This window comes from Geotrypetes seraphini, chromosome 1, assembly GCF_902459505.1.
Source record: "Geotrypetes seraphini chromosome 1, aGeoSer1.1, whole genome shotgun sequence".
Taxonomy (NCBI): Eukaryota; Metazoa; Chordata; class Amphibia; order Gymnophiona; family Dermophiidae; genus Geotrypetes; species Geotrypetes seraphini.
The window spans coordinates 521,991,475-522,014,548 of record NC_047084.1 but is presented as its reverse complement, the minus strand read 5'-3'; the positions used below and the strand labels follow the sequence as shown (position 1 = coordinate 522,014,548).

Here is a 23,074-nt window from a genome sequence, read left to right as displayed (position 1 = left end):
AAACTGCCTTGAATGATGCTAAGCTCAAAAAGCAGCACCACAGAGCACCCAACAGGGATGAAAGGAAAGGGTCTGAGCTGTCTTATGAAACGCAGCCAGTGTAATTTCAAACCTGCTTATCACCAACAAAGTACTGAACAGGTGAGAGGAGTGGTGCAGGAGACGAGGAAGGATCCATTTGATTAGCTGGAACTTTGCTCAGCAGTTTGAAGAGTCTGTATATTAATTATCATATTCCAAGCTAGAGAATGACAAGGGGACAAATTTGTCTCTGTCGGAACTCAATTTCCCCGCCCTGTCCCTGTGAGTTTTGTCGCTCTCCCTGCCCCATTCCTGTAATCTCTGTCCTCATCTCCACAAGCCTCGAACACTTATGATTTTAGAGTGTTTGAGGCTTGGGCAAGTGAGGACAGAGCTTTCAGGAATGGGGCAAGGACAGGAAAAGAATTCGCCAGGATGGGGCGGGAAAATGAGTTCCCGTGGGGGACGGGGAAAAATTTGTCCCCGTGTCATTCTCTATTCTAAGCCTTGAGCACTTCTTCAGTGGAAAGGCACAATACTAATAAAATGTATTGACTGAAGGAAGGAGATATGTTGAAGTGAGGCCAACAGGACACCAACTAAAAACTCACCCAATATCAGCTCCACCACATGTCAAGGAACAGATGGCCCCAGGCAAGTTATTCTTTTCCAAAACTTGGGCAACAATTCTGCAAAGTAACATACAAACTCAGTTACAAACTTGTGCCACTGCATTTCTGAACTGGTTTTTGTGAAAACAAAGCAATGTGCCAATTTGGAGGAGATACAAGAATATGGCTGAATTTCAGCAACTAGCACAAAATGTATATTGGATAAATAAATAGATCCACAGCAAAATCTACCACACTACCGTATTGAAAACATATAGCAGCTTTCTGTGGGTATAGTAATAATATCTCTGAATTTTATAAACTACAGGATCAGCACAGATGTAACAGGAGGTATAAAACTATGAACAAGAGACATCTTGCCTAACCACTTATTTTAATCCACTGGTATTTTTCTCTCTCTATTTTCAATTTAGATTAATTCTATATTTTTAATGCATCTGCTGGTCAAGGTCTGGTGGCACAATAAAAACAAATACAAGCAAGGCTGTAGAAAACAAATTGAGATTTAAAAAAACAACCACCATACAGAAATAGAAATGGTTATTTCACTGTTCTCCAGAAGATGGCAACAACAATCCAGATTCAAGGCTGCAATAATGCAAGCAACAAAATTCATGTATAGAATGACCCTACCAATCTGTGTCAAAAAGGGATGGCCTGAACCAATCCTTCTTCAAGTCACAAGGATGTACAGTAAGAACATAATAGCCTTACTGGGTCAGACCAATGGCCCATCCAGCTCAGTATCCTATCTTCATGGAGGCCAATCCAAGTTTAGTGTCATCTGCAAATTTAATCAACTCACTCATAGTTCCAATTGTCAGATCATTTATAAATAAGTTACATAGCACCTGTCCCAGTATAGATCCCTGTGGCACACTACTATTTACCCTCCTCCATTGAGAAAAATAGCCATTTAACTCTACCCTCTGTTTTCTGTCCGATAACCAATTCTTAATTCACAATTGAACATTGCCTCCTATCCCATGACTAATTTTCTCAGGAGCCTCTCATGAGTAACTTTGCCATAAGCTTTCTAGAAATCTAGACACACTATATCAACCGGTTTGCCTTTATACACATGTTTATTCACACCTTCAATGAAGTCAAGCAAATTGGTGAGGCAAGACCTCCCTCCCATGCCATCTCATTTAATCAGTAGCACAGCTTATTTTGTTAAAGGAACATAAAAACCAGCTGTGGCTTAACTCGTTCCCTTAGACACTGTCACACCAGTCAAAATAAACACCTGCTGAGCGTATGGCCATTTCCTTCACCACTCTAATGAATAACAGAGAGTTGCAATAGTTTTCAGAAACTAGATACATGTCCCTGGAAACTAGCAGATGCTTTTGGCTATTTATTTTGTTTATATTCCATTTAACACATAAGCAAATCACACTATATACATGCATAATTAAAAACATATTGGAAGAGAATAAACAAAACAAACAAACATATCTGCCTCCCCTCCCCCCCCTAAGGTTAAGCATCACCTGTTTCTCTGTCACTTCTGCTTACGCTAGTTCTCCTGACCCCCATCTACAGAATGCAATACCTAAAAGCAGCAGTATAAAAACAAAACCTAAGGCCTCTGAGCCATTTGCTCATTTAGGGCCCAGTGATATCTCTTCTGTCTCCTGTACACACTTCATGTTCCCAGTGCTGAAGCATGCAGCAAGGCCTTGAGTGCATCTCAAAGGCCCTGCACTTACTTTTGATCTCAGGACTGCCAGATGCTCCTTAAACATCCTCCCTCATGCCAGCACCCAGAGGCCATGACCCCCTCCTGACATCCCATCCCAATACATTAGGTCTACCTACCTGGGATATGATCCAGCTCCTTCACCAAATTACTAGTAACAAACTATTAGAAAACAGTGGCATAGCCATGGGTGGGCCCAGATAGGCACAGACTCACCCAGGCATGACACCTCTTTGATGTAGAGAGCTGCGCGGGAATGGGCCCGATGGAAATCCCGTGGGGATGGAAGCATTTCATGTGGGGCTCCTGTGGTGTATAGTATACCTGTCTCTGGGTAGCGTCCTCCTTTCTTCAAGGCAGCAGAACGTGTTTCTTCACAAAATCATTGATAGCGGCTCCAACATGCTGCCCACAGCTGACCTAGAAGCCTTCACTCTGACATTAGAGAAAAACATCCATGGGAAGACTTCTGGGTCAGCTGCGGGCAACATGTTGAAACCGCTGCCCATGGCTTTGTGAAGGAACACGCACAACTGCCTGGAAGGAAGAGAGACTACCAGGAGAAAGGTACATACCAAGAAGAGAAGCATAAACTTGGGACACATAATGGAGGGAGGGGAATATGAGATAAGGAATGGAAACAGGGGGCATGAACTTGGGACATAGGATGGAAGGAAGGAAAGAGATGCTGAGGTGGGGGAAGAATAGAAGAATTGTTGGGCAAGGGTGTCTGAAGAGAGATGGTACAAATGGGGAAAAGAAGAATTGTTGGGCATAGGGAGGGAGAGAGAATTATTGGACATGGTGATGAGAGAGGAGTGAGGTAGAGATGAAGGGGAGGGAAAGATAAGAGAAATGTTGGATGTGGTAGTGGAAAGGGAACAGTGGGAGAGATGGAAAGGGATGCAAAAGAGAGGAATGTTGGACATGGTGGTGGAGGGAATGGAGGGAGAGATGTGGCATGGTATTGGAGAGGGGTGATAAAAGGAGAAATGCTGGGCATGGGGTTGGTGGGCAGGGACAAAAGATACCGCACAGGGTCTGTGGGATGAGAGAAGGAGAAATGTTGGACATGGCAGTAGAGGGTGTGGGAGAAATGCATCCTGGATCCCTCTTTCTCCCCCACTCCCTTTGCAGCAAGGGAGAGAATGAGAAAGAGACGGTGGACAGTGAGGAAGACATGTTGCACATGGGAGTGGAGGGGAGAGGGAGAGAGAGAGAGAGGAAGAAAGACTGTGCAAGGGTGGAGATGAGAAAAGAGGGAGATTGATCCAGGACAGAAGGGAATGAGAATACTGTGCAATGGGAGGGAGGGAAGAGAGATGGAAAAATGCTGGAACAAAGTAGGAAGAATCAATGGACAGCAACGAAGAAGAATTTGCAGAAGACAGGAAAGCAGAAAAAAGAGAAACTGGAGCCAATGTGATGGAAAAATGAATCTCCAGACAACAAAGGTAAAAATAATGAATTTATTGACTGAAATATTAGCTTTGGGAAATGTCTTTGTATTGTGTTCAACAGAAAAGGGCATGCATTTCTGATTTTATTTCTCCAGTGTTAAAGTACTTGCTGATACTAACTGGTGGGGAACCCCATGCACCGCTAGCTGAAGACCTCCTCTAAAAGGTGGCCAGAACCCCCTTCTGCCAAGTGTAGAAGTCACAGGCAGCATCCTTGAGCCACTGAGGAGCCAGCATCTATGGCTTAGGGATGTTGCTGCTGCCTGGTAAAAGAGATTATCCCAGGACAAGCAGGCAGCATATTCTTGACTGATGGGTGACGGCACCGACGGAGCCCCGGTACGGACAATTTTAGAGTGATTGCACTCTAAGAACTTTAGAAAGTTCTAGCTAGGCCGCACCGCGCGTGCGCGAGTGCCTTCCCGCCCGACAGAGGCGCGCGGTCCCCAGTTTTCTTAATTCCGCGGAGCTAAGAAGACGCGTGTTTCCAACGGCTGTTGGAAGTTTTTTCCTAAACTGTTCACTTGCCTTCCCGCTCGCGCGTATTTTTCTCTTCATTTTATTTCTTTCTTGTTCTTTTACCGTTTGTAAAAAAAAAAAAAAAAAAATTTGTTTTATTTTTTTCACTTTTTATTGACTACCCCGGCGGGGCCTGTTGGCACCATCGAAGCCTCCGGCTTCGATTTTGCTACAGCGGTTTTTCCCTTCATGCCCCCGTCACCGGGTTTCAAAAAGTGTCAGCGGTGTGCGCGCCCTATATCTCTCTCCAACCCGCACAAGTGGTGCCTTCAGTGTCTGGGTCCGGACCATAGGGCTGACACCTGCACCCGCTGTAGTTCTTTACAAAAAAGAACTTTAAAAAACCGACAAATTCAACAACGAATTCTGTTCGGCACCGACATGGAAGTTGCACCAGTATCGACATCGGCAACTTCCTCCAAATCGACACCGACTGTCTCGGCACCGACAGATACATCGCCGACGTCGATCCCTGTAGGTAAGCCGGCTAAGAAGCCTTCCCCTACTGTCCTAGGGCCACCAGTCGAGCATGCAGTGAGCCAAGTCCTGCAGACTGAGCGCCGGCCCCGTAAACGCTCCGCTCCCATTGAAGTCACTGCCTCGTCATCGGCATCGACTTCACCCGAGCGTCGAGCGGCACCGAAGGTACCGAGCAAGAAAAGACCGGTACCGGTGCAATCGGGACCTACGTTGGATGAGCGCATTGCCTCTATCCTCCAGGTCCAGCTTAAACAGCAACTACAACAATTGCTCCCGGCTCTGTTGACACCGAATCCTCCAGTGTCGGTACCCAGTGAGCCTTCGGTGCCGACCGTCGATCAACCCCTTTTATTGACATCGACTTTGTCGGCACCGCACAAATCCATGTCCATGCCTATTCTATCAGCGGAGCCGAAACGACGTTCTGCTCCGGACACTTCTGAACCGGTACCGTTCTCTGAGCCCCGTACCGTTCTACACTCCCCTGGTACCGTCTCCAACCGTTCGGGGAAATCGGTACGCAAGACTAAACATGTTGGCACCTCGACTCCACTTTCTCAGGGCCGTCTCCAATCGGTACGGGACCCTGACTTGTGGGATGACTCGGATGATCACCTTGGTACCGAGGAAGATTATTCATCTGAAGAGGAGGATCTATCTGTGCAAGACCCTGCTACTAAGCCAGAGCACTCCTCCTTTACCAAATTTTTAAGGGAAATGTCAGACACCCTTTCAATTCCTTTGGAGTCTGATTCTAAAAAGTCCAAGGCATTCTTAGATGCCTTGGACTTTGATCATCCTCCTAAGGAGTTCTTAAAGTTGCCCCTCCATGATATCTTGAGGGAAACTTTCTATAAGAACTTGGAAACTCCCTTAACCATCCCGGGAGCCCCAAGAAAATTGGAATCTCTTTATAAAGTCATTCCAATTCCAGGATTCGACAAGCAACAACTTCCCCATGAATCCTTGTTGGTGGAATCAACCCTGAAGAAGTCTGTAGGTGCCAGTGTTTACGCCTCTGTTCCTCCTGGCAGAGAAGGAAAGGCCATGGATAAATTTGGAAAGCGCCTTTACCAAAACGCCATGCTGGCCAACCGTTCAGGTAATTACGCATTCCACTTCTCGTTTTACCTGAAGCATCTCATTCAACAGGTGACCTCTTTTCAAAAGTACATTCCGGACCGTAAACTTCCTGCTTTTCAGCAATGTACTTCTAGTCTTTTGCAACTAAGGAAGTTTATGGTCCGTTCCATTTATGATACTTTTGAACTGACGTCACGGGCCACTGCTATTTCTGTAGCAATGAGAAGGTTGGCATGGCTACGGGTCTCAGAACTGGATGTAAACCATCAAGACCGACTGGCCAATGCGCCTTGTCTTGGGGATGAGCTGTTTGGGGAGTCCATGGATACCGCCACACAAAAGCTCTCCGCGCATGAGACTAGGTGGGACACCTTGTTGAAAAACAAGAAGAAACCTCCTCCTCCTCGTCCATTCAGGCAACAACCTTCTTATCAAAGAAGGTTTTCTGCTCGCCCAGCTCAGACTCATCCTCCTCAACCTCGCAGGCAGCGTCAACAGCAGCAACAGGCTCGTCAACAACAACAGCCTGCTGTAAAACCGGCTGTTCAACCTAAGTCTACACAGCCCTTTTGACTCTCTTCTCGAGAACATTGCCAGTCTTCCTCCCTCATGCCTTCAAACTCAGCCCATAGGAGGTCGACTCCAGGTTTTTCTGTCTCGATGGGAAGCAATTACCTCCGACCAGTGGGTACTTGCTATCATCGCTCACGGATATGCCCTGAACTTTCAGACTCCTCCACCGTTAAGTCTACCAAAAGAGTCTGCTTCCAACAAGGCTCAGTCCCTCCTTCTCGGTCAGGAGGTTCAATCCCTCCTCCTTCTCAATGCCATCGAACCAGTTCCTCTAGACCAGCAAGGCCTGGGATTTTATTCCCGGTACTTTCTTGTACCCAAAAAAACCGGAGATCTCAGACCAATATTAGATCTCAGAGATCTCAACAAATGTCTGGTCAAGGAGAAGTTCAAGATGTTATCTCTTGCCACCCTATACCCTCTTCTCTCTCAGGAAGACTGGCTATGTTCCCTCGATCTAAAGGAGGCGTATACTCACATTCCAATTCATCTGATGTCCAGACAATACCTTCGCTTTCTTGTCAACCAACATCATTACCAATACAAGGTGCTACCCTTCGGCTTAGCCTCCTCTCCCAGGGTATTCACCAAATGTCTGATTGTGGTCGCAGCTTATCTCCGCTCCCACAATTTTCAAGTCTTCCCTTATCTGGACGACTGGCTCATCAAGGCTCTTTCTCCTCAGTCCGTTCACATAGCCACCAATCAGACAATTTCCTTCCTTCGACTGTTGGGGTTCGAGATCAATCTACCCAAGTCACACCTCATTCCAACTCAGCGACTTCAATTCATTGGAGCCATTCTGGATACTGTTCAGATGAGGGCGTTTCTTCCTCCAAACCGCCTTCACACCATCCTTCATCTCTGTCAGCAGGTATTCCAGAAAACTTCCATTTCAGCAAATCAAATGATGGTACTTTTGGGGCACATGGCATCCACAGTGCATGTCACCCCCTTTGCACGTCTCCACCTGCGTACTCCTCAATGGACCCTAGCGACTCAGTGGTCACAAGCGACGGATCCTTGTTCACAACACATATCTGTGACCTCGTCTCTTCGACAGTCGCTTCTTTGGTGGTTGAACTCATCAAATCTATCCAGAGGTCTACTGTTCCATCTACCTCCTCATCAACTAGTCATCACCACAGATTCCTCCCCCTATGCATGGGGAGCTCACTTGAACGAGTTCCAAACTCAGGGGTTTTGGACCACCCAGGAAAAGAAGCACCACATCAATTTCCTGGAACTCAGAGCGATATTTTACGCCCTCAAAGCTTTTCAACATCTCCTCTTTCCTCAGGTTCTTCTCATTTGCACAGACAACCAAGTTGCAATGTATTACATCAACAAACAAGGAGGGACGGGATCCCGTCCTTTATGTCAGGAAGCTCAAAGGATTTGGACATGGGCGACTGCTCGTCACCTATTCCTGAAAGCAGTCTACATCCAAGGGGAGCAGAATTGCTTAGCAGACAATCTCAGCAGAATTCTTCAACCTCACGAATGGACTCTCGACCCCTCGACTCTTCAGTTCATTTTCTCTCAATGGGGCACTCCTCAGGTGGATCTTTTTGCAGCTCCCCACAACCATCAACTGCCCCTGTTTTGCTCCAGACTTTACTCTCCTCACCGTCTGGAACCCGATGCATTTCTTCTGGATTGGACCAATCTCTTCCTTTATGCATTCCCTCCTCTTCCGCTCATGCTGCGCACCTTATTCAAGCTCAAGAGGGAACAAGCCACCATGATCCTCATCGCTCCACGGTGGCCCAGACAGCATTGGTTTTCCCTTCTACTTCAACTCAGTTCCAGGGAACCCATACCTCTTCCTCTGTTTCCTTCACTACTTACACAGAATCAGCAAACGCTTCTTCATCCCAACTTACAGTCTCTGCACCTGACAGCTTGGTATCTCTCGGGCTGACTGCACCTCATGCTCTCCTTTCTCAGCCTGTCCGTTCTATTATTGATGCCTCCAGGAAACCGTCTACTCTTCAATGTTACCAGCAGAAGTGGTCTCGGTTTTCTTCCTGGTGCCTGTTACATCACCATGATCCCATATCTACAGCAGTGGGATTGGTATTGGACTATCTTTTGTCCTTATCTGACTCTGGTCTTAAATCCTCTTCGATAAGGGTCCACCTTAGTGCCATTGCAGCTTTTCATGAGCCGATCCATGGTAAACCCCTCTCAGCTCATCCCCTAGTCTCAAGGTTCATGAAAGGCCTTTTCAATGTAAAACCACCTCTTAAGGCCCCTCCTGTTGTATGGGATCTTAATGTGGTTCTTTCTGCGTTAATGAAGCCTCCTTTCGAGCCTCTGGCCACAACGCATTTTAAATTTCTCACTTGGAAAGTGGTCTTTCTGATAGCTCTCACTTCTGCCAGGAGGGTCAGTGAGCTCCATGCACTGGTGGCTGATCCACCTTTCACTGTTTTTCACCATGATAAGGTTGTCCTTCGTACACATCCAAAATTCCTTCCTAAGGTTGTGTCTGAGTTTCACCTTAATCAATCCATCGTTCTACCTGTTTTTTTCCCAAAGCCTCATTCTAATCCAGGTGAACAGGCTTTGCATACCTTGGATTGTAAACGTGCTCTGGCTTACTATCTTGATCGCACCAAACCTCACAGATCATCTCCTCAACTGTTTTTGTCCTTTGATCCTAACAAGTTGGGTCATCCTGTATCTAAACGCACTCTGTCCAATTGGCTTGCTGCTTGCGTTTCTTTTTGTTATGCTCAGTCGGGCCTGACACTGGAGGGTTCTGTCACGGGCCACAAAATTAGAGCTATGGCAGCATCTGTAGCTTTCCTCCGTTCCACTCCTATTGAGGAAATCTGCAAGGCTGCTACTTGGTCCTCAGTTCATACTTTCACATCTCACTATTGTCTGGATGCATTCTCCAGGCGGGATGGACACTTCGGCCAATCTGTTTTACAAAATTTATTCTCCTAATGGCCAACCTTCCCTCCATCCCTCTTTTTGTTAGCTTGGAGGTCACCCATCAGTCAAGAATATGCTGCCTGCTTGTCCTGGGATAAAGCACAGTTACTTACCGTAACAGGTGTTATCCAGGGACAGCAGGCAGATATTCTTGCGTCCCTCCCACCTCCCCGGGTTGGCTTCTTAGCTGGCTTATCCTAACTGGGGACCGCGCGCCTCTGTCGGGCGGGAAGGCACTCGCGCACGCGCGGTGCGGCCTAGCTAGAACTTTCTAAAGTTCTTAGAGTGCAATCACTCTAAAATTGTCCGTACCGGGGCTCCGTCGGTGCCGTCACCCATCAGTCAAGAATATCTGCCTGCTGTCCCTGGATAACACCTGTTACGGTAAGTAACTGTGCTTTTTGGCCACCTTCAGAGAAAGTCTTCAGCTGACATAGCTTGAGGGCCCTCATCAACTGGAGTATTTATATTTTATAATTTACATTAGAGGCTCTGGCAGAGACCCATTTACAAAGACTGTGTCCTTCCCAATTAATATTTCCAAAGTAATAAAGTGTATGTGCTTATTTGTAAATGGGTCTCTACCAGTGCCTTTAATTCAGTAGTATAAATACATTACATTAGAGATTTCTATTCCGCCATTGCCTTGCGGTTCCAGGCGGATTACAAAAGAATTACAAAAAGCACAGTTACTTACCGTAACAGGTGTTATCCAGGGACAGCAGGCAGATATTCTTAACGTATGGGTGACGTCGCCGACGGAGCCCCGGTACGGACCTTTTTAACTAGAAAGTTCTAGTTGGCCGCACCGCGCATGCGCGAGTGCCTTCCCGCCCGACGGAGGAGTGCGTGGTCTCCAGTTAAGATAAGCCAGCTAAGAAGCCAACCCGGGGAGGTGGGAGGGTCGTAAGAATATCTGCCTGCTGTCCCTGGATAACACCTGTTACGGTAAGTAACTGTGCTTTATCCCAGGACAAGCAGGCAGCATATTCTTAACGTATGGGTGACCTCTAAGCTAACAGAGAGGGAGGAGGGATGGTTGGCCATTAGGAAAATAAATTTTGTAACACAGATTGACCAAAGTGTCCATCCCGTCTGGAGAAGGCATCCAGACAGTAGTGAGTAGTGAATGTGTGAACTGAAGACCAAGTGGCCGCCTTGCAGATTTCCTCAATAGGGGTGGAACGGAGGAAAGCCACAGAAGCAGCCATAGCTCTGACCCTGTGGGCCGTGACAGGTCCTTCCAGTGACAGGCCGGCCCGAGCATAACAGAACGCAATACAGGCAGCAAGCCAATTGGACAGCGTTCGTTTAGATATAGGATGACCCAAACGATTAGGGTCGAAGGTCAGAAAGAGTTGAGGAGAGGAGCGGTGAGCCCTGGTACGGTCGAGGTAGTACGCCAGGGCACGCTTACAATCCAGCGTGTGAAGAGCCTGTTCCCCAGGATGAGAATGGGGTTTAGGGAAGAAAACAGGCAGCACTATGGACTGGTTGAGGTGAAAGGCTGAAACCACCTTAGGAAGGAATTTAGGATGGGTACGCAGAACCACCTTGTCATGGTGAAAAACAGTGAACGGTGGGTCGGCGACCAGTGCATGCAGCTCGCTAACCCTCCTGGCAGAGGTGATGGCAATGAGGAAAAGCACCTTCCATGTGAGAAGTTTGAGCGAGGTAGAAGCCAGAGGCTCAAAAGGAGGTTTCATGAGGGCTGACAAAACCACGTTGAGGTCCCAGACGACTGGGGGAGGCTGAAGAGGTGGTTTGATATTGAAGAGGCCCCTCATGAACCGGGAAACCAGGGGATGAGCCGTGAGGGGTTTTCCAAGGATAGGCTCATGAAACGCAGTGATGGCACTGAGGTGGACTCTGATTGAGGTCGATTTGAGGCCAGCGTCGGAGAGAGAGAGCAAATAGTCCAGTACGGTTTCCACCGCCAGAGAGGTGGGATTGTGATGATGAAGGAGACACCAAGTAGAGAACCGGGTCCACTTCTGATGGTAACATTGGAGTGTGGAGGGTTTCCTGGAGGCATCCAAAATGCGACGGACTGGCTGAGACAGGTTTTCAGGAGAAGTCAGCCCGAGAGAAACCAAGCTGTCAGGTGGAGCGAAGACAGATTGGGATGTAGTAGAGACTGCTGTTGCTGTGTAAGAAGAGTAGGAAACACAGGTAGAGGAATGGGATCCCTGGAGCTGAGCTGAAGCAGGAGGGAGAACCAATGTTGTCTGGGCCACCGAGGGGCGATGAGAATCATGGTGGCCCTGTCCTTGCGGAGCTTGAACAGAGTCCGCAACATCAAAGGAAGTGGAGGGAAGGCATAGAGGAACCGATCCGTCCAGTCGAGTAGGAAGGCATCCGGGGCCAGACGGTGTGGAGAGTAGAGTCTGGAGCAGAACTGGGGCAGCTGATGGTTGTGAGGAGCTGCAAAGAGGTCCACCTGAGGAGTGCCCCATTGAGCAAAGATGGAGTGGAGAGTGGGAGGATCCAGGGTCCACTCGTGAGGCTGAAGGAGGCGGCTGAGGTGGTCGGCCAGGGAGTTCTGTTCGCCCTGGATATAGACCGCTTTGAGAAAAAGATTGTGGTCTGTGGCCCAGGTCCAGATTCGGAGGGCCTCCTGACAGAGGAGACGAGATCCAGTGCCGCCCTGCTTGTTGATGTAGTACATGGCGACCTGGTTGTCCGTGCATAGGAGGAGAACCTGAGGGCAGAGAAGGTGTTGGAAGGCCTTGAGAGCATAGAACATGGCTCTGAGCTCCAGGAAATTGATGTGATGTTGACGCTCCTGAGGGGTCCAAAGTCCCTGGGTGCGCAGATCCCCAACGTGAGCCCCCCATGCATAGGGGGAGGCGTCCGTGGTGATGATCATGGAATGAGGAGGTGGATGCAAAAGGAGGCCCCTGGAAAGATTTGCAGAGTTCAACCACCATTGAAGAGATTGCTGAAGAGATGATGTCACAGAGATGGGATGAGAAAGAGGGTCCCTGGTCTGTGACCATTGGTTGGCGAGGGTCCATTGCGGTATCCTGAGGTGGAGTCGCGCCAGAGGAACCACATGGACTGTGGAGGCCATGTGACCCAGAAGAATCATCATCTGGCGAGCTGGGATGGATGGTCGGAGGAGCACCTGCCGACAAAGGTGAAGTAGTGTCTGGTGCCGGTCGGCTGGAAGGAACGCTCTCATGGAGTTGGTATCGAGAAGTGCTCCGATGAACTGAAGGCGTTGTGTGGGAAGCAGATGCGACTTGGGATAATTGATCTCGAACCCCAAGAGATGGAGGAGAGAGATGGTGTGGTGAGTTGATTGTAGCACAAGAGGAGATGTTGCTGCTGTCACCAACCAGTCGTCTAAGTAGGGGAACACTTGTAGGTTGTGGGACCTGAGACAGGCCGCTACCACAATCAGGCACTTGGTGAACACCCTGGGTGATGATGCGAGACCAAAGGGTAGCACTTTGTACTGATAGTGGAGATTCAGTATCTGGAATCGGAGGTAGCGACGTGAAGCCTGATGAATTGGAATGTGAGTGTAGGCCTCCTTGAGGTCCAGGGAACATAGCCAGTCGTGTTGAGACAGAAGAGGATAAAGCGTGGCAAGGGAGAGCATCCTGAACTTTTCCTTGACCAAACACTTGTTGAGGTTCCTGAGGTCGAGGATAGGACGAAGATCCCCCGTTTTCTTGGGTACCAGGAAGTATCGGGAGTAAAATCCCTGACCTCTTTGGTCTGGTGGAACTTCTTCGATGGCATTGAGAAGGAGGAGGGATTGGACCTCCCTGAGGAGGAGTGGAGTTTGGGAGGAGTGAGAAGCAGACTCTACGGGAGGATGATCTGCAGGAAGAGTCTGGAACCTTAGTGAGTATCCGTGACGGATGATGTTTAGAACCCACAGGTCTGATGTGATGGCCTCCCAGCGTTGTATGAAGATGGTGAGGCGGCCTCCTATAGGTTGAGGCAGAGGCAGCGAGGGTTGGAGACTGGCTATGCCCTGGAGAAAGGAGTCAAAAGGGCTGGGGAGGCTTGGTTTGAGGGAGAGGCTTAGCTGTCTGATGAGATTGTGAGCGAGCCTGGGAGTGTTGTTGTTGCTGTTGGCGAGGCCGACGAGATTGCTGTTGAGGCGGGTTAAGTGGCCTAGCAGAGAAACGACGCTGATAAGAAGACTGAGGTCTGTATGGGCGTGACGGCGGAGTCTTCTTCTTAGGCTTAATGAGGGTGTCCCATCTTGTCTCATGAGCCGAAAGTTTTTGGGTGGTGGTATCTAGAGATTCCCCAAAAAGTTCATCACCAAGACAGGGTGCGTTGGCAAGGCGGTCTTGGTGGTTCACATCTAGATCAGATACCCTCAGCCAGGCCAGGCGTCGCATGGCAATTGCCAGAGCGGAGGCTCGAGAAGAGAGCTCGAAGGAGTCATAGATTGAGCGCACCATGAACTTCCTAAGCTGAAGGAGAGTGGAAATTTGTTGCTGAAACAACGGAACCTTGCGTTCAGGAATGTACTTCTGCAGAGCTGAGAGTTGTTGTACCAGATGTTTCATGTAAAAGGAGAAATGAAAAGAGTAGTTGTTGGCTCTGCTAGCCAGCATGGCATTCTGGTACAGGCGTTTTCCAAATTTATCCATTGTCTTACCTTCTCTGCCAGGAGGGGTGGAGGCATAGACACTGGAACCATGAGACTTTTTGAGAGTGGACTCTACCAGTAGGCTCTCATGTGGCAACTGGGGTTTATCGAATCCCGGGATAGGGATAACGCGGTATAAACTGTCCAGTTTTTTAGGGGCACCTGGCACAGTAAGGGGGTTCTCTAAGTTCTTATAAAATGTCTCCCGTAGAATATCATGAACGGGGAGTTTGAGAAATTCCTTGGGAGGTTGATCGAAGTCCAAGGCTTCTAAAAATGCCTGGGACTTCTTGGAGTCGGACTCAAGTGGGATGGAAAGAGCCCCAGACATCTCCCTAAGGAATTTTGTAAATGAGGACTGCTCTGGTTTGGCGGTGGATTCAGCCATAGAGGGTTCCTCATCAGTGGAAGAGGCATCCTCCTCGGTACCGAGAGGGGATTGCTCCCATAGGTCAGGGTCTCTGACAGCCGGTTCCGCATGACGGGTCTTAGACAGGGATTTACCAGATCTCATGGATACGGTGCCGGGGGATGAAGACCGGTGCCGATCTCCATCCCTGGAGGAGTGGTGCCGATCCCGGTCCCGAGACGATCGGTGTCGATCCTGGGGTCGGGATGGGTCCTCAGCCGCGCAGGTTTGAAGCGTAGGCTGTGCCGATAAGACCGGCATCGAAGTATTCATCGGTACCGAGGGGGTGGCCACTGGCGTAGTGGTGCAGGGCTCGGGCCGGACCGGTACCGGAAGGAGCGGTGCCAGCAGGGTTGGAAGCAGTTCCTTAAGTTGGTGCTGGAGCTGTTCGTGTAATTTAGTCTGGAGGATGGCCGAGATACGGTCCTCCAATGGGGGCACCGGTACCGTTTTACTTTTCTTCGGTACCATCGGTGCTGCTCTACGCTCCGGTGATGAGGAGGCCGATGAAGAGGCACTCACCGATATCGGAGCGGAGCGTTTTCGGGACTTGCGGGACACCGGAAGGACTGGTGTCACCGCTGTAGCTGGAGGGCGCTCGAGGGAAGTGGGAGGCTTCTTAGCCGGCTTACCTGGCGCCATCGACCCCGTAGAAAGGTCAGGAGGTGTTGATGTTGACGGTGCCGATTTCGGCGGTGCCGTTGACGCCGGGGTCGGGTCCATAGCGGAAGCGGTGCCGAAGAGGAGATTCTGCTGTATTTGCCTGTTTTTAAGGGTGCGTTTTTTAAGAGTCGCGCAGCGGGTGCAGGTGTCAGCCCGATGTTCCGGACCCAAGCACTGTAGGCACCAATTGTGCGGGTCCGAAAGGGAAATCGGGCGTGCACACCGCTGGCACTTCTTAAAACCCGGCTGAGGGGGCATGAAGGGAAATACGGCCTCAGCGAAATCAAAGCCGGAGGCTTGTATGATGGCAACAGGCCCCGCCGGGGCCTGCTGAAAAATAAAGGAAAAAAGAAAGTTTTTTTTTTTTTTTTTTTGGATTAGAAAGAAAACAATAAACCCGAAGGAAAAAAAGAAATAAGTAAAAATAACGCGAGCGGGAAGGCAAAAAAAAGAGTTTTCAACAGCCGTTGAAACCACATGCGTCTTCTTCGCTCCGCGGAAACGAAGAAACTGGAGACCACGCACTCCTCCGTCGGGCGGGAAGGCACTCGCGCATGCGCGGTGCGGCCAACTAGAACTTTCTAGTTAAAAAGGTCCGTACCGGGGCTCCGTCGGCGACGTCACCCATACGTTAAGAATATGCTGCCTGCTTGTCCTGGGATAAAACGTATTACAAGAAGTTATATCTGGTAATTTCTAGAGGAGATAAAGAGTGGATGAGGTTGCTTTGGGGAATTGGGAAGGTATTAGGAAGTGGTATTGGGAGTGGGAAGGAGCTAGCGGTATTAAGTCGTTTGCAGGAATTTCTTGAAAAGTAGGGTCTTTATTTCTTTTCTGAATGTTTTGTAGTCTGGGGTCATAATCAGTATTGGACATTTGGTTGTCGAGTTTTGCTGCTTGTGTGGCTAGGAGGCAATCATATAGTTTTTTCTGTTTAACTTCTTTGATAGGAGGGTGCGTGAATGGAGTGTGGGTTTTCATATGTCTAGTTGATGTAGTTTGGATGAGGCGGTTGTTCAGGTAGGTTGGGCTGTCACCATTTATGATTTTAAATAGTAGGCAGCAGAATTTGAATTAGAGAATGACACGGTGACAAAATTCATCACCGTTCCCGTCCCCGCGGATAACCGCGGGAAATAATCCCATGTCATTTTCTAGTGTCTATTTCAACCTCGGTCCTTCTACACCAGCATTCTTCAAAGCAAAGCTTGCAGGTCAGTGATTGTGCCCAATTATACTCTGATTCTTCCCTCTCTCCTTAAAGAATGACATGAAGATGGTTTCCCGCGGTTATCCGTGGGGACGGGAACGGTGATGAATTTTGTCACCGTGTCATTCTCTAATTTGAATAGTATTCTTGCTGGAATTGGAAGCCAGTGTGAGTTGACGTATGCCTCTGTGATGTGGTCGTGTTTCCTCAATGAAAAGATAAGTCTCAGTGCTGTGTTTTGAAGTTTATGGGGATGAGCAGATGGAGATTACCTGTGGGGACAGATAGGGATGAATCCAGCAGGGATAGATTTGATTCCAGTGGGGATGGGCGGGGATGGGTCTGATTTCTGTCCCCAAGCAACTCTCTAGTCATGATGAGGATCCTAAAGCCTTGGCAGCTGAAGACTAAGAATCTCTCCCTCCCCTCTTCCCCACAGGCTTTCAGGCATTTCAATTAGATTCCTTAATTCTCTTGTAACTTTTACAACCTTGTAACTTTAACAACAGCGTTTCATACCTGCTGCTTGCATCAGCCTTGAGCTTTCCCCACTTACAACTTCCTGTTTCTGCATAGGTGAGACTAAGTCAAAGGGAAGGCTCAGGGCCATGTGTGCAATGGGAATGAATCATTGCTTGATGCCAGCAAAGATGTGAAGGCTTTTAAAAGTAAGTAGGGAGAACAGTGGTATAGACACAGGTGGGCCCGAGTGGGCTGGGGCCCACCCAATGGCAACACACATATAAATGTAGCTGGCAGAGATCCCCGAGCCCTGCCAGCTGAAGAGTCCTTTCTAGAGTCCCAAGTAGATTCAGTCTCTCTGCAGTCAGCATAATGTTTCCGGTGACGGGACTAAATCGCGCGAGACAATGGCGCGCCGACAATTGAGCGCAGACAACTGAGCGCAAGGTTGACGGCGCGCCGAAGAAAAACACTATTTTAAAGGGCTCCGACGGGGGTAGGGGGGAAACCCCCCCACTTTACTTAACAGACATTGCGCTGGCATTGTGGGGGGTTTGGGGGTTGTAACCCCCCACATTATACTTAAAACTGAACTTTTTCCTTAAAAAACAGGCAAAAAGTTTGGTTTCAAGTATAATGAGGGGGGTTACAACCCCCCAAACCCCCCACAACGCCAGCGCGATGTCTGTTAAGTAAAATAGGGGGATTCCCCACCAACACCTCCCGTCGGAACCCTTTAAAATAGTGATTTTCTTCGATGCGCCGTCAACCTTGCGCTCAGTTGTCTGCGCTCAGTTGTCGGCGGGATTTTGTCTGTGAACCAATGTTTCCAGCTCCCAACGCAGACACTCCCCCTTCCTCCTGTACATGCTCAGTTCACTTGGAACCCCTATGTGTGTGCGCCTGAGGGATGCCGGTTGAACTGAGCATGCACTGGGAGGAGAGTGCTAGTGTCGGCAGATGGAAACATGCCGCTGACTGCTGGGAGGATAAGTCTGCTCGAGACTTCAGAAAGGACTATTCAGCTGGTGGGACCCAGGGATCCCTCGCAATCAAAAATATTTATTTTTACTGTTTCAGTGGGGTGGGGCATCAGAGTAGAAGCATGGTCAGGCCCACCCAAAAACTGAGGTCTGGCTATGCTTCTCAGGGAGAAGCAGCCGGGTGGAGAAGGAGAGATGCCAGGTCAGGGGTGGGGCTCTTGTGCTCACCCTTTTTCGGTTCAGGACCACTCAAAAGTGGATGTCTGGCTGTTTTCCTGAGTCCTGACAGAAAATCCCTATTTGCTGAACTTCTGCTAGAGTTTTAACTTGCTCTTCCAAAAGGGTGCATTGTTCTTTAAAAGCGTGTTGCTTAGATAACACATGGCTTATCCCCCCAAAAATTTGCCTTTTTTAAACTACCCAACATAGCTGCAAAGTTCATAAGTATGTTTTTACCCACATATTTTGCATTACTTTTCAAAGTAAAAAGTATGAACATACTTTCACTTCGACAACTGCTCAATTTTTTTTTTTTAATGTGCACACATTTGCCCTTCCTCTGATTAAAATAAAAAATGGATGTACTTTGGAATATATAAAAACATGGACTTCAGTCCCTACCTTAACCCCAACCCCTGAGAATACCCCCTCCCTCCAATATATATATATATATACACACACACATATGTAAAATCCAGACCCATAGACCCGTCCTCCAGGCCCACCCAGTTCCACTCACATCATGCCCCTAGCCCCGCCCCCTCAGCCTGTTCATCTCGATGCGATCTGAAGAGGAAGCTTTTCAAAACCCGAACAAAGTGCCAGGTTTTGAAAAGCCGTCTGGACACCCGGACATGTCCTCTAAAAAAAAAAAGCTATGTCTGGGTAAATCCAGACATCTGGTAACCCTATTTTGATAGAAGGTTAGGGACCCATAACCCTTATTGCCTGGGGGCCCTGATCACTGTTAGTCCATTCCTGGTAACATCGGCCCTAGACTAGATGCCAAAATGTTTATGTTTATGATGCTCAGGGGTATACATAATATACTGTATTCTATAAGTGACAGCACTGGCCATGCCCCTCCCATGTATCACATATGTGAATGCCCTCCTTCAATTTGCATTATGCCATTTAAGCACACTCTTATAGAATTATACTCTCAATTTGCTGCCACTTACATGTCTATGTGCTGAATTTCCTGTACATTTAAGCATACAAATGGCACATAATTCTAAGTGCCCCATTACACAACTACTCTTTTTTTTGTGCATACAATGCTTTTGCATTGGAGGAGGAATGAATGGCATAGTGATTAAAGCTCAGCCTAATCACCGAGGTTGTGGGTTCAAACCCTGTGCTGCTCCTTGTGACCTTGGTCAAGTCACTCAATCCTCCAATGCCCCCCCAGGTATGTTAGATAGATTGTGAGCCCACCAGGACAGATAGGGACAAATGACTGAGTACCTGAATGTAAACAGCTTAGACAATTAATGGGCGGTATATAAATAACTTAAATATATAAATTACTTTTTAACAGGCACATCAAAAAGTCAGTACTTGGAACACTTACTTTGTGACAGCCACACTGGTGAGGGAAGTTGTAGGAGCACCTTTCCTTTTGGGGGGAAGAAAACCACACACACACATATAGAGCAAAACAGTTTAGTTCCAATTTTTAAATGGTAAAACTAAACAAAAATATTGCACATAAAATAAAAAACACATTTGACAAACGTTTTCATTTTACAAATGTAGATGAAGTGGAGGAGTAATCCAGGGGGCAATTCTATAACTGTGTGCCTATATTTAGACACCCAGAGAGCTCCTATGTTGCACCTATTCTATAAAGGAAAGAAGGGCTTCCTTTTCTTTAGAGAATATTAGTATACCGTATTTTTCGCTCCATAAGACGTACCTGACCATAAGACGCACCCTAGATTTAGAGAAGGAAAATGAGAAAAAAAAACATTCTGAACCAAATTCTCCCTGCCAGGTCTGCATCCAACCCCACACTCATTGCCAGACTTTGTACCCTGTCCCTGCCAGGCTCTGTATCCTGTCCCCCTCTGGTGGTCTAGTGGTAGGCCGGGATAGGGCACAGATGTCAAGGCAGATGACTTTTTAAAATATGCAATGTCACCTCAGTAACTATAGAAAAATAGACAAATAGTACAAAATATAGACAGCAGATATAAATTCTCAAAACTTACATATTTTGATCACTAAATTGAAAATAAAATAATTTTTCCTACGTTTGTTTTCTGGTGATTTCTTTCTTTCTTTCCTTTCTCAGGCCTAACAATTGTCCCTTCCTCCCTCCTTCCTATGTCCCCCTCAATTCCTTCCAGCCTTTGTCCTCTTCCATGGAATAGAGGGAGATATACTAAGATGGATAGGCAAATGGCTGAAGAACAGAAAGCAAAGAGTGGGCATAAATGGGAAGTTCTCAGACTGGGAGAAAGTGACTAGTGGTGTGCCCCAGGGCTTGGTACTTGGGCCCATCTTATTTAATATTTTCATCAATGACCTAGAAGAAGGAACATCCAGTGAGATCATCAAGTTTGCAGATGACACAAAGCTATGCCGGGCAATCAGATCGCAGAAGGATAGCGAGGAACTCCAGAGTGACTTATGTCAGTTAGAGAAATGGGCGGAGAAATGGCAGATGAAGTTTACTGTGGAAAAGTGCAAAGTAATGCATTTAGGCAGCAAGAACAAGGAACACGAGTATAGAATGTCAGGTGCAACTCTGGGTAAGAGCGAACAAGAAAAGGACCTGGGTGTACCGATAGATAGGACCCTGAAACCGTTGGCACAATGCGCAGCAGCGGCAAAGAAAGCAAATAGAATGTTAGGCATGATAAAGAAAAGAATCACGAGTAGATCGGAGAAAGTTATAATGCCGCTTTATAGGGCAATGGTTAGACCACACTTGGAATACTGCGTCCAACATTGGTCTCCCAACCTAAAGGAGGATATAAAACTGCTGGAGAGGGTGCAGAGACGAGCAACGAAGCTAATAAAAAGTATGGAGAACTTGGAATACGAGGAACGATTTAAGAGACAGGGATTGTTCTCCCTTGAGAAAAGGAGACTGCGAAGGGATATGATCGAGACTTTAAAAATACTGAAAGGAATCGACAAAATAAGCAGGAAAAAAAATTATTTACAATGTCCAATGTGACACGGACAAGAGGACATGGACTGAAGCTAAGGGGGGAGAAGTCCAGGACAAATATCAGGAAGTTCTGCTTCACGCAACGAGTGGTGGACACCTGGAATGCTCTCCCAGAGGAGGTTATTGCAGAATCCACCGTTCTAGGATTTAAAAGCAAACTAGATGCACGTTTCCTTACAAGAGGCAGAGGGATATGGGTGACTAAAATTACGCCAGTTGTACAACTGGCTGGGCCTCCACCTGTGCGGATCGCCGGACTTGATGGACCGAAGGTCTGATTTGGAGATGGCAGTTCTTATGTTCCTTCCTCCTCCTCCTCCCCCCCCCATCTATTGTCTGCTGACTTCTCTTTCTTTCCTTCCTCAGGCCCAACAATTGTCCCTTCCTCCCTCCCTATGTTCCATCAATGCCTTCAAGCCTTTATCCTTTCCCCCCCTGCCTACCTGCTGGATTTAATTACCTCCTGCTGCACATCGTCGAAGTGCGAGGGCTCCAGGCGGGATGAATTCCAGTCAGTGCAGCACCGCAAGCCATGGCCTCGCTGCGGCCCGAGAGCAAGTGACGAGCGGGGAGCCGGTGGCGCTTCACACCCTCCATATAGAACGAATTGCTGGAAAGGGCCAGGTGGGTGCAGCGATTACACACCACCGGCCCAGAAGCCTTACCCCCGGTGTAAATTCTGACATTGGAGAGAAGGGCTGGACCAAATCTCTCCGACGTCAGAATTGACGTTGGGGGTAAGGCTTCTGGCCGGCGGCGTGCAATCATTGCACCCACCTGGCCTTTCCCTTCCTCTACTAGTGTTGTCGAGCGAGCGATAAGTAGCAGCAGCGGCGGGAGAGAAACTCTGATCTAAATAAGGTAACGGGGGGAGGGTTGGGGTTGGGTATTAGCTCCATAGGACGCACCATTTATTCCACCCACTTTTTTTGGGGAAAAAGTGCATCTTATGGAGCGAAAAATACGGTAATTAGGAATACATGCATGCATGCACTTTGGTACGACCATGTATGCCAGCCACAGAGCTGGCAAAAGTGTGGGCACCTAAATGCCAAATATACATGCATAAGTTATAGTATCCTATAAACTAAGGGGGGTTGATAATCAAAACTTTAAAACGTCAAAAAAACCTGCCTAAGTTGGCACTTGGACATCCTAATAGCAGGGATGTTCCAAGTGCCAAAAATCAAAACAAACTTTCTGGACGTTCAGCAGCACTTTTAAGCTGCTGTGCATCCGGAGCTCAAAGGAACATGTTGGGAGGTGTGTTATGGTTGGGAATCAGGCAGGCTTCCACCTTGACATCCTGAAGCAATAATCAAAGCTTTTCCAGGACATCCTAGGTGGAGCTTACATGGTGGGACTTAGACCAAAGTAAAATAGGCCTTAAGTGCCCCTAAGGTGAACAAACTGAGAAGATGGCCACTGGAGGGTTTAAAGCATAACCCCCCTAACTCCCCCAGTGGTTACAAACTCCTCCCGCCACCCAGAGATTGGGGGGGGGGGGAACAGCACATTGAGGGTTTGCTATCAGCTGATCGCAGCAGAGAAATAATCCCCATCAGATGAGCTGGTTTTGGGAATTCCTGCTGGCTCAGCTGAAGGAGATTCCCCCTGTCAGGATCAGCTGGAGCCCTATACCCCTCCCCCTCCAACATCATCCAACATTACTGCCCCATCACCAGACACCTCCCAACTTCAGGCAACAGCGTCCCCCCCACATCAGCAGACACCCTCGTATCTTGCGCTGCAAAATTGGCAGGAGAGAAGCCCACACCTTCCTATCTACAGGGCCATGTGCTGTGAATGATGGTACTTCCCCCTCCCATTGCATCTTGGGATGCAGTGGGAGGGACCTAAGGCCCTGATTGGCTCAAAATGGCCAATGTCTAGAGAATAACTTTGTAAGATGAAGTTGTATCGCTACGAATGTAACTTATATTGTAAAACTATGATTGTAACCCTTAACCCGTTCTGATCTCTTTGGGGGAGGACAGGATATAAAACCAAATAAATAAATATTTTTAGACTAGTGCTTAAGTGGGTTTTTGGCATTTACGGAGTTAATATTCAAAAGGGTTTAACCAGGCAAGAGAGACTCCTATCTGGTTAAACCTCATTGAGCTAGC

General features: G+C 48.0%; 1 protein-coding gene across 1 annotated transcript in view; it reads right to left on the bottom strand.

Moving 5' to 3' along the window:
* The window catches only part of ALDH7A1 (aldehyde dehydrogenase 7 family member A1), a 117,751-nt gene that overhangs the window by 50,025 nt on the left and 44,652 nt on the right, over positions 1-23,074 (bottom strand). The window contains exons 7-8 of the mRNA XM_033928987.1: positions 19,338-19,382; positions 633-710 (exon numbers count right to left, since the gene is read on the bottom strand). Coding sequence (XP_033784878.1) covers positions 633-710; positions 19,338-19,382 — 123 coding nt within the window. The remainder of the gene's footprint in view (positions 1-632; positions 711-19,337; positions 19,383-23,074) is intronic.